Raw genomic sequence first — 11,739 nt, 5'->3', positions numbered from 1 at the left:
ATATATATATATATATATATATATATATATATATATATATATATATATATATATATATATATACATAGACACGCATTTAGTATTGCAGGAGGGAGAAAGAAAGCAAAAAATGCAACTTTTCGTGCGAAGGGGAACTCGTGCCCGGATCACGTCAAGAATTACAAACGTTGCGCGGGATTCCGAGGTACGTTTCAGTTTTGCTCCGCATACGAGAATATCTTGCGCGCGTTCCCGCTATCTTGTTTTCTCCGTATGCTGCATAGCCTCCGACGTACTCCAGTTGTTAGCTGTGTTCAGATATTGACTGAATTGTTCGTTTGAACCTCCAGCATAACTCACTGCTACGCGATGCGCGAGAGGCCAACCAGGTGCAAACAGTTTGCCTGCCTAGAGGAGGTGTATGTTTCTGACGATAATTAGTGTTCACAGAGAAATAAAAGGCTGACATAAGCACTGCAAGTTGAAAAAAACACCACGACCACCGTATAGGGTGGATTAGGCGCAGGGCGTAAAGTGTAAACTCTGACGTCCCCCAATATCTTTGCTGCTGTTTGCCCCTATGCTGCTTCGCTTCTGTTGTTTGAAACAGCAGCTAAAGGTTGGCAGTTCATGCAGGGGAGATTCACAGCCAGATGCCAATAACGGCTGCTTGTTTTGCAAGGCGCTGTGTACACTAGCTGAAGACGAAGCGGGGTAACTAGCTGATTAGCTGAAGGCAAGTTGAACCCTAGGCAGAGACAGCTGTCAGCATAGCAACCAAACCGGCTATTAGGAGCATAGAGGTCGTTGCTGCAGGGCCATTTCCAACAGAATTCTTCAGGTCGTCTTCCGTCATATCCTTTAATTGAGTGGTTCGTTCTATAAGTCCGTTGAAATACTCCTCACTGAAAAAAAAAGGAAACAGACGGGAACGCATAATCAGGGAGAACATGCGCAGCCTTGATATCTATTATCTGTAAAGCCCTCCTAAATTCCTCTCATTGAATGCATCTTCCGAGACCCAAAACTTACTCAAAGGGGGCCGAGTTCTTCACCGCTGCAGGTTTGAGTTGACAGAAAAGTACAGCATCATTTGTTAAAGTTTCTTGCTGTGTTCCTGCACCTCCGCTACCCTCTGCAAGTAATCCCGCGCCGGCTGAAGATACTACTTTGGTACACCTTCCAATGACGCACCCGATTGTAGTGCTGTTCGAGCCGAGGAGATATGCCAGGCTGGCTCCCTCATCTTTCTTCCATATATTTTGCCACTGTTCTTCGGTCTGGGGGTATGTTTGGCTTTTGAAAAAATGTCAGCAAAGCACAGCACAAGTGCAAGAATGAGAAATTGGTTGCAGAGAAGGCGAGACAGCTGCTTTCGTTGTCGCTTTTTGCTATTCAAGGGAAATATGTGAGATTTGTTTGAAGCGAAGGCGAATATGGCATTTACGTACTTGAAGACTGCCAATCCCGCGTCAAGGGCTTTCTGCAGTAGCTGGCGATAGTCGGGACTGGCTTTTGCCTCGGCCTCGTACGTGAAACTGTAATGGAAGTTCGCCTTCTATACGCCCAAATGATATAACAAAAGACGGGACATCTTGCTTACCTTGAATCTGTCTCAGTCAGCTGGTTGCACAGTTTGTGTCCGGATTTACAATGGGTTTAAAGCTGCTATCACCATAGCTCGAGTACCGGTAGCAAAAGCTCAAATTCTCTGGTCGTGTCGCCGTTTTTCTTACCAGTTCGGCAGTTATCAATGCAGTGCAATTCTCCGCAGTGGCAGTTCCTTCCCCTGCTACTTCTCCCTCCAAATTGGTGATAAGGGTGTCTTCCTTTGTAATTTCACTGATGTGAACTGGGAGTTTTCCGTTGCGGGCCAGTTTAGCAGCCAAGTAGGCATCTGCAACACACAAATATAAAAAGATGCAAGGGGGGGCAAAAATATCATCAATATGTAATCAATGAGCCTGCAGCGCCTAGAGGCCTGCTGTTGCTGAGTAGTTGCCGGCCGGACAGTAAGCAATATGAGCGGAAGCACGAAACAAATAAGAATGAAGATGGGAAATAAGTTCACCTTCGTCTACACCCACAACTTTAAATTTGTATTTTGGAGTCGTGTTCGCCTCGGCTTGCAGCCCACAGAGTGTGAGGCAAAGTGCTGCTGCTGCCGTGTAGATGGGAGCCATTGCGACAGATGGCGAGAGGAAAGTGTACGGAAAATGAGTTTTGGTTGTAAAAGGACTATAAAAATATATTTGGATTAAATACTCGATAAAGAGAAAGAAATGGGTGCTTTCGTCGACTGGTTCTTAAGTCTCAGTGACTGCGGCTCCGCCGGTCACTCAGCGGACGACAGAGGTTGCTTCTTCCCCTCAACAAGAAATCGCTCAAAGAAGACCGAAAACGCTAAAAAAAATTGAAACTAAAGACATTAATCTACAACTGATGTTATATGAGGAGGATTTTGATATAAGTTAGATAAATCCCTTGTTTTCCATACGCCGAAAGCTTCTTTCTTGTCGGAGACTGCGTGGGCTGCACTGGAGTCCGAGCGCCCAACCCCGAGTCACCAGCCGTTGAAACAATTTTGACGCAAAAGAAGAGTTTAACAGTTTTAATGGAGAAGTGACTGTAATTTATGCGGTTTGCCAAATGGATTTTCTGCAGGCTGTTCGCCTGAAGTCCAGTGGAAGTCCAGTGGTGCTGCATGTCCCACACATGGATGAACAAGGCGTAAGAACAAGCGCGAATTAATAGTAAGCCTTGGACACATCAATAAAAAGGTAGAGACAAGAAATAATCGAAGTACTCCTGGCGCAAGCGCATGCTGCAAGCTGCTGCGTGCATCGCATCGAATTCAGACTTGCTACGGTGGGTGCCATTAGATCTTTCACACTGGGAAACACCAGGCTGCCAATCCCTCCTCAACGCGCTGATTTTTCTAAGGCAGAATTTGCCTGGCGTGAAGAGGTCATTCTGTAGCGCCTTCTGCCTTCCCTTCGTCCCTTGCTGTCGCACTGTGCTTGCTTGTAGCATGCTTTTGTGTGTAGTGTACACGCGGACAGGCGCAGCCAGAGGCAGACAAAAGAAGCGACGTTCAAAGTTTGACTAATAGACTAAGGCAGACAGGGAGCGAATTTTTTGACCTGCGCAATCGTGCTTAGGGAATGCGTAAAGGCGTTTTTGTTCATCTATGCTTTGCACAACTCCTTCGCAGCTAATCACTGGCACGCAGCAGGCCGCCTCGCTGTGGGGCGTATATTTGGTTCCTTCCACATGCCTTGATGAACCAGAGATTATTAGCAAGTGTAACAAGAGCCATCCGTCTTATTCGAGGGCAGGCGTGAGCTGCAGTGGAGTCAAAATAGTCAAGTTAAGAAAAGGCCAATAATCTCGTCTTTTGTCGCAGTCCTAGACGCCTTGCAGGGAAGGCGATATATTATTGGTATCATCTACCGGCCTCTGGAGTAGATTTGGATAACTGGGAAGAGCTTAGAGGAGAAATGCTTACAAGATTCCGTGGGTGTATCGAGAGAACAGTTGATGATACGACTAGCCAATATACGGTAAAAGGGGTAATCCGGTAAGGCATGCTCTCGCATTTTCGTTGGAATTGAGTCAGGGTGAACCCCTAACACCAAACAATTCGATAGGAATACTCAAAGTCAGCTTACCTGATCAAGTTCCATTAGCTCTGACAGACAACGGTAAAAGAAACTCTGAGACCTGGCAAAATGCTGTTGAGGCGTTGAAGGAAGTTGGAGGAACTAGAGAGGGGGCACTAGACGAGACGGGACAATGCAGAATAGTGATACGACATACGCGACAGCGAAGATGAACATACCGTGATGAGAAGCAAGAATACGGAAAAAGGGCAATTCTCACAGCACGACGTGACCCGCGAGGTAGCGCTTCTTTCGAAGGTTTGCTTGTGCATGTAGTAGGCACTCAGGTAGGCACAGCGAGCGACGGAAGGGCGGAGCGGCGCTAAAATACTGACTACATGGCTAGGGTATACAGAAAGTCACCTGAGGACTTCTAGTTCAAGTACTTTTGCCAAGCGCCGAAGACGCTTGCGCAAGTGCAAGCAATGAACTCCACGCACCACAGCAAGGCACCACGTCATGCACCAGGCCATCTTGCTGTCCGGGGTGGGGTTAGTTGTTTGCATATGAACTGGGGAACCATACAGTGTTACCCAGTGACGCGATGATTCCCCATCTTATTCGAGGACAGTGGCGAGGCGCAATGGAACGAAAGTACTCGAGGAAACTGATCCGCAAAAGCAGTTGACATCCCCTTTAGCCCCCATGAATCCTACATACAGCGTTGACAAGTGAGATAAGGCAACATGACAGGAGTTGCGACGTACCCTGCTGCAGCTAGTGCAGAAATGTCAATCCACGTGCAAAGCACCCGAGCCCCCTTTCTTGCATGCAGATGCAGCAAGACTGTACACAGTGATTGAACACACATGTGGCCCTAAATATGCAGCGTGCAAGCAAGTAGCAGTACAGGCATTAGTACCAGCATCAGTGCAAATGTTTGTCTTCATATGTATGGGCAAATATGGGCTTGTGCTTAAACCTGGTGAAGCTTCTCCATATATATATATATATACATATATATATATATATATATATATATATATATATATATATTGATACTCATTTACTATTGCAAGAGGGAGAAGGAAAGCAACAAGTGCATCTTTTTGCACGAAGGGCAACTCGCATCCAGGTCACGTCAAGAAATGCAAAAGACTTGAGGGATGCCGACGTGAAATTGCATTTTTGCACCGCCTACAAAAATATCTTGCATGCGTTCCCGCTATCTTGTTTTTTCCTTATGTTGCATCGCCTCTGACGTGCTCCAGTTACTAACAGTCTTCATATATTTATCTGAATTGTTCGTTCCGGTCTCCAGCATAACTCACTGCTACGCAATGCATAAGAGGCCAACTACCTGCGAGCAATTCGGCTGCCCAGAGAAGAGGTATGTTTCGGAATATAGTTAGTGTTCCCGGCGAAATGCAAGACATGCGTCATACGTAAACGCTGCAAGTTAAAAAAAAAACACCACGACCACCGTTCGAAGTGGAGTAGACGCAGGGTGTAAAGTATACACTCTGACATCCCCCCATATCTCTGCTGCTTTTTGCCCCCATGCTGCTTCGCGTCTGTTGTTTGAAACAGCAGTTAAGGTTTGGCTGTTCATGCAGAAGGGCGAGCTTCGTAGCCAGAGGCCAATACCGGTGGCTTGGTTTGCAAGCTGCTGTGTACACTATCTGAAGAGGAAGCGGGATAACTTGCTGAGTAGCTAGAGGGATGTTGAACCCTAGGCAGAGACGGCTGTCAGCATAGCAACCAAACCAGCAATTAGAATCGTAGAGGCCGTTGCTGCAGGGCCATTTCCAACAGAATTCTTCAGGTCGTCTTCTGTCATATCTTTTAATTCGGTGGTTCGCTCTATAAGTCCGTTGAAATACTCCTCACTGAAAAAAAGGAAAACAGACAGGAACTCATCATCAGGGGGGTTATGCCCAGCTTTGGTATCTAATTTGCTTAAATCCCTGCTAAAGTCCCCACAATGAAGGCATCTTCCGAAGCCCGAAGCTTACTCAAAGGGGGCCGAGTTCTTTTCCGCTGCAGGTTTGAGTTGGCAGAACAATACAGCATCCTTTGTTAAAGTTTCTTGCTGTGTTCCTGAACCTCCGTCTCCAACTTGAAGCTCTACCGGGTTGTCTGAAGTTGTTACTTGTGTACACCTTCCAATGACACACCCGATTGTAGTGCTGTTAGACCCGAGAAGATATGCCAGGTTGGCTCCCGCGTCTTGCTTCCATATACTTTGCCACTCGTCATTGGTCTGGGGGTATGCTTTGTTTCTGGAAAAAATGTCAGCAAAGCGCAGCACTGGAGCAATAGTGAAAAATTGGCTGCAGATAAGTCGGCACGGCTCTTAGATGCACGTTTGGCATCAACGGTGTCGTGTTTTGTCATACAAGGAATAGCTATGAGATTTGTCTGGAGTGAATGTGAAAGCGGCTTTTACTTACTTGAAGACTGCCAATCCCTCGTCAAGGGCGTTCTGCAGTAATTGACGGTAGTCAGGACTGGCCTTTGCCTCGGTGTCGTACACAAAGCTGTGATGGAAGTCCTCCTTCTATGCGCCCAAACGATACGGCAAAAGACAGGACAATGTCTCGTCTCAGTCAGATGAATGGCTGCATAGTTTGTGTCGGGCTTTACAATCGGTCTAGAGCTGCTGTTGCAGCAGCGCAGGTACAGGTGTAAACAGCTCAAATTCTCTGGTCACTTCGCTGTATCGCTTACCAGTTTGTCGGTTATCAATGCAGTGCAATCCTCCGCAGTGGGCGGTTCATCGCCCGATACTTTTGCCTCCAGGGCAGAGACTAGGGACTCTTCCTTTGTGACTTCACTGATATGAACTGGGAGCTTTCCATTACGGGCCAAATTGGCAGCTAAGTAGGCGTCTGCAACGAACAGTCACGAAGAGATAATCAACAGCGGCTTGCAGTCATTCGCAACTGAGCTGTTGACGGTTTGAAAACGTACGAGAGGGGGGAGAATACAAGGAAAATGATAACGTATAAGGGGTTATACAATCACCTGCCTCCACGTGCTCGACCGTAAACTTGTGTTTTGGAGTGCTCGCCTCCGTTTGAAGCCCGCAGAGTGTGACGAGGCAAACAGCTGCAGCCGTTTTGTAAAGGGGAGCCATTGCGGTAGGAAGCGTGAGAGAGATTTTAAGGTTCCTCTTGAACGAAAAAGAAATAGATGTATTCAACCCGATAAATAAAGGAAGGAAAGCAGAGAAGACAGAGCTCTTTGGCCGGTCTCCGAGTCTCGTGAACAGTGAATGGGACACAGCCGGACAACGGTGTTGATAATGCAAACAAAGCTTGAAACGCAGTATAATTAGTGTGTAACTAAGGTGAAGAAACAATAATTTCCATGTAGGAGACTTGCGTGCTATGCTTTGACCTCTGTTCATGAAGGCTTCTGCGGTCCCCCGTAAGCGACCGGTGGAGTAGCAGAAGCCTAGTGCCCAGACCGCGACACCCGTTTTCGAAATATTCAAAGTGCTGTTGTAATGGAAGAAGTTAATCCATATTTATGAACACATTACTTTAATCGATGCATTTTTCAGCAGAGGGAAGGAGCCTCTTGCAAGGCGTGTGCGTTGAACCTGTCTGCTGATGGCCCACGTTGTAATGACCTCAGCGAGTCGACCGGTCTAGACCTATCACGGATTGGGAGACTATATGCAAAGGTTACACAGTGGCCGGAAATGTTTAGCCAAAACTCAGTTCGGGTCAAGCGTATTTCAACGTCTTTCGTGCTCAAAGAACTGTTTCTCCCGCTCGGACCCGCCCCCTGGCCTCTGCAAGGCCGCGAGGGCTGCCATCCACGGGGTGCGGCCGACTCTTGCCGCACTGTGTCGGCCTCTACTCCAGCCAGTTCTCGGCTGCGACCCTAGTGTGCCGAGTCTACTATTTAGGTTAGACTCATTTAACTCCCTTTTATAGTTTCCGGCATTCTTAGTTCGTCCTAGCTCCTCACTCCCTGTAATTACCTAGCGTTATAGGTTGCAGCTACTTGTAGTGCTAGCGCACTACACACGTTGTACCCCGTGATTTAGTATGCAATAATGCGCATGAGTTAATAATCCGCTTTGAACAGTTCCAGAAACAGCTGAAGATGAAGAATTATGGAAACGCTCCCAGTGCAAACGCGTGCCGTAATTTTGCGGCTTGCATCCCATCGAAAGCGCACGTGTGTCGTTTTCTTGTTTGTAAGCCTTCCGCCAATCTCTACTCAGCATCTAAGTTTTTATGAGGCGAAAGTCCTGTGCTGTGACGATGCCCTTCTGTAGCGTCTTATATCCGTCCTTCGTCCTCTTCCCCTGTGTGCTTCTCCGTAACATGTAAGTGTACATAGTAGACTCACACGCAAGTACAGCCAGCGGCAGCGTAACGATGCGGTACTCAAGGGCTGATCTGTAAACTAAGGCAGACAGAGACAGATTCTCTCCGCCTGCGTTAAATTGCCTAAGGAGAATCGAACGGTTCTTCATTGGTCCGTTTTTTTTTGGTAAAGCGCCCTGACTGTTAATGACTGGCACGCACCTGGATACCTTGGTGGAGGGGTGGAATTCTTCGCTGACGCCTGCCCCGATGGACCATGCGGCGCTACCAAGTGTTACGAAACTCCTCGATCATATCTGAGGATTGTCTGCAACTAGTGTAGGTTCGCTTGGATTTGTTTGCATGTGCGCCTCTCCAGACTTCTATTGCAGCATTTGTTTGCCTCCCCAAGTCTGATAATTTTCTGCACCACTCTAGACACCCATATTTCCCCTCTGTTTCTGGTTATTTTCTACCGAGAGGCAGACAAAGGCGATTTTCATAATGAAACCAACAGCAAGTCACAAGTCGCCGAGTGATTGTCATTTTAAAGCATAACTCAGCAATCGTTTGCGCCCCTCATGCGTCTCTGCTGTCGTACTTTTGGTCCTTATGTTGCATGCGATTTTCATAGAGTCCCCAGCATAACTCACTGCCACATGGGGTGGGGAGAGAACTACGTGCATACAGTTTGCCTGCCTATCGGAGACGCAAAGTCAGAAAGATAGCTCAGGACAAAGTAAACGACTGGGTTTATCGCTGCAAGTCGATTAAAGCGCCTCAACAGCCATACGACGTGAAATTGCGTCAGAATGCAAAATCTCACGTTCCGTGTTCTCCATGCTGCTTCGCGTTTGTTTGGAACAACAGTTAATGCGTGGCAGTTCATGCAACAAGTGAAGCTTCACAGCCTGAGGCAAACGACAGCTTCTTGGTTGGCAAAGGTCTGTGTAGACTAGCTGACGAGGGAGCGGGGTGGCTAACAGCTAGAGACGCCTTGCATCTTATGCAGAGATGGCTGTCAGCATGGCAACAAAACCGATAATTGAAATCGTAGGGATGGCAGCTCCTGCTCCATTTCCAACAGAAGCCTTCAGGTCGTCCTCTGTCATATCTGCTAGAGCACTTTTTCGTGCAATAAGTCCATTGAAATACTCCTCACTGCGAAAAAACGGAAACGAACAAACAGAAGCAGAACATAAAAACGCATACCCAGCTTCGGTGGATATGTGTCTAAATCTTTCTTACGCCACTCCTGGTAGTTGCACTCCGAAAACCAAAACTTACTCAAAGGCGGCCTGGTTAGCCGTTGCTGCCGGTTTCAGTTCACAGAAAAGCGCAGCCTTTGCTGTTGCAGTTCCAGTTTCGTCGTCTAGGGTGTCCTCTTCACCTGGTTCTTTGGCGCACTTTCCAATGATGCAGCCGATCTCAGTGCTGTTCGACGCGAGAAGGTATGCCAGATTGGCGCCCGCACCTTCCTGCCAGATCGTTTTCCACGCTGCTTCGTTCTTGGGGTATGTATTGCTTTTGGAAACACAGAATCAGTCAGCACAGCACAACGGATACGCAATGATTAGGAATTTACTGGGGATAAAGAGTTTGATACGGCATTGAAGATATCCCTTATATCATCAATTTTGCTTCGCTATGCACGACAAATCGGATGGAAGTTGCCTGCCGCCAACATGAATACAATGCCTCCTTACTTGAAGACTTGCAATCCTTTGTCAAGAGCATCCTGTACCAATTTACGGTAGTCAGGAGTGCCATTGTAGTCGAAAGAGTGATGAAACAGTGTACTCTGTACACCCAAAGGATAAAGGAGATGGCAACGCAGCTTCCTAATGTTGGGTCTGTCCCAGGCAACCTTTTGAATGGGTACCTAGTTTCTGTCTAGTCTCACAATGAAGTTTAGTTTTCGAAGCAGCGGATGATGCTGCAGGAGCAGCAACATTAGCAGGAGCATACAATCCCGCCTTTTGTACTTTGTATGCTCACAAGATCGGATTTTATCAGTGCCTCGCACGTCTCGTCAGTTCCTTTTGGGGTCTGTACTTTTTCCGTCAAGCTAGCGACGAGGCCTTCTTCCTTTGTGACCCCACTAATATGAACAGGGAGTTTTCCATTACGAGCCAGGTTGGCAGCCACGTAGGCGTCTGCGGCGGGAAACAGGAACAAAGAGACACGAGGGAATACAATAATGAGGCGGCTTGTGGTCCGCCGCAGCTGAGTAGTTGATACCTTGGCAGTAAACACGAAGGAGGAGGAGATGACGGGTGAGAAGAAGGGGGGGGACAACTCACCTTCATCTACATTCACTGCTGAAAATTTGTATGTTGCAGGAACCGGCTGCGCCTCCGATTGGAGTCCACTGAGTGCGGCGAGGCACACTGCTGCTGTAATGCACAGCGCCCGTTTCGCTGTCACTACGTATGAACCCTAAGCTATGCGGCTATGCGCGCACACTGCTACTAAGATCTAGACTCGCGATTCTCGCTATTTACCCCATAAAACCCATTAAATATTCAAAAGGTATTCGAGTTCTCCGATTTCTTCAAAGGGGAAAATCCTCAGAAGAATAGAACTGCCTTGACCCTCGGCGAGGGTCGGCATCTGAGTCACCGCACCGTCCTCACACCCAGCCCCATAGCGGGTGTGAGCTGGTGAGCACGGAGGCCTTATTATGCAGCTTTTCTACAATGAAGTGTCCTATTCCTAGATATATTCGCTGTAATTATTCCTTTTAGTGGTGTTAGGCCTCTAGAGCCTACACAGGAGATCCATTGTAGTGCCTGTGCACTACAGCTGCTGCCGTCTTGTAGAAGGAAGCCATTGTGGTAAAAGACGAAAGAGAACTTCAATATGTTATTCCTTTCAAAAAGGAGATGAAAGAAGTGCACACAAATTAAGGAGTTCAGGAAAGAAGTCAAGGAAGTCGCAGCTCGTTGGCCGGTCCTCGAGTTGTGAACAGCGAATTGATTAGAGCAAAACACGAGTGCCAAAAATGGGGGCAAAGCTTGAAGCTAAGTATAATTAATACTAAACGAAGGTAAGACAAGAACGATTTCGATCTAGAAGGGCTGTGTGTCATGTTTTTACCCCTGTTCTTGATGGCTCCTTCCGTCCCCCGGCGGAGAGAGACCGCTGGAGTTTAAACGGAGGCCCAGAGAGTAGAGCGCAACATCAGCCCCCTGAAATATACATTGTATTGCTACAATTGAAAGCAGTACTGAATATGTTGCTTTGATTGGTGCATTAGCCTAAGAGCGGAGGGAGCTCCTGCAGTTTTGTTTTACTGGAACTAGTATTTGTCTTCACGCCCCATACACGAATGAAGAGGCCGTGAAATAACGAGCATGACTGAATAATATGTCTTGAGCATGTCGGTAAAGAGTCGACAAAGAAAAATGACGAGAAGATTTAAGGTACAAATAAGCGCTGCAGCCTACAGCATGCATCGCATCGAAAATAGCGTGTGCCTGTGATGGTTTGCTCCAGTCGCCTCTTACATCTATCATCCGCATTTGCTTTTTTGTGTTTTGTATGTATCGGGCCTGTGCATGTTGTAGCCACAGCGGCAACAGCAGACACACACCTACAGCGGAGAGCAGCAGGGCGGCGTTCACAGCCAAACAAAGTGAAAGGCTAATTCACACAGACACTAAGCTCCTGCGCTGATTGGCCTAGGGACCATCTAACGAATCATAGTGCGTGTACCTTCTTGCAAAGCGCATTCGCTGGTAATCACTGGCATGCATCCGGCCGCCTTGCTTTGGTGGTTGGAGCTCTTTCCTCACGCATTGCATGATGAACTATGCGATGCTACCAAGAGT

The 11,739-nt window shown here is 47.4% G+C and overlaps 2 protein-coding genes across 2 annotated transcripts; both read right to left on the bottom strand.

Moving 5' to 3' along the window:
* Positions 1-727: 727 nt before the first annotated feature.
* Positions 728-2,162, bottom strand: EMH_0058800 (uncharacterized protein; the record flags this gene model as incomplete). Its single annotated transcript, XM_013501140.1, has 4 exons — positions 728-884; positions 1,431-1,537; positions 1,716-1,876; positions 2,051-2,162. 4 exons carry the CDS (start codon positions 2,160-2,162, stop codon positions 728-730), a joined length of 537 nt encoding a protein of 178 aa, XP_013356594.1.
* Positions 2,163-5,313: 3,151 nt separating this feature from the next.
* On the bottom strand, positions 5,314-6,720 carry EMH_0058690 (SAG family member; the record flags this gene model as incomplete). The annotated part of the gene is made up of 5 exons (XM_013501139.1): positions 5,314-5,470; positions 5,597-5,863; positions 6,035-6,141; positions 6,312-6,472; positions 6,609-6,720. 5 exons carry the CDS (start codon positions 6,718-6,720, stop codon positions 5,314-5,316), a joined length of 804 nt encoding a protein of 267 aa, XP_013356593.1.
* Between the last annotated feature and the right edge of the window lie 5,019 nt (positions 6,721-11,739).

This window comes from Eimeria mitis, genomic scaffold (genome assembly GCF_000499745.2).
Source record: "Eimeria mitis Houghton genomic scaffold, Emh_scaff64, whole genome shotgun sequence".
Taxonomy (NCBI): domain Eukaryota; phylum Apicomplexa; class Conoidasida; order Eucoccidiorida; family Eimeriidae; genus Eimeria; species Eimeria mitis.
This window is presented reverse-complemented; position numbering and strand designations above follow the sequence as displayed.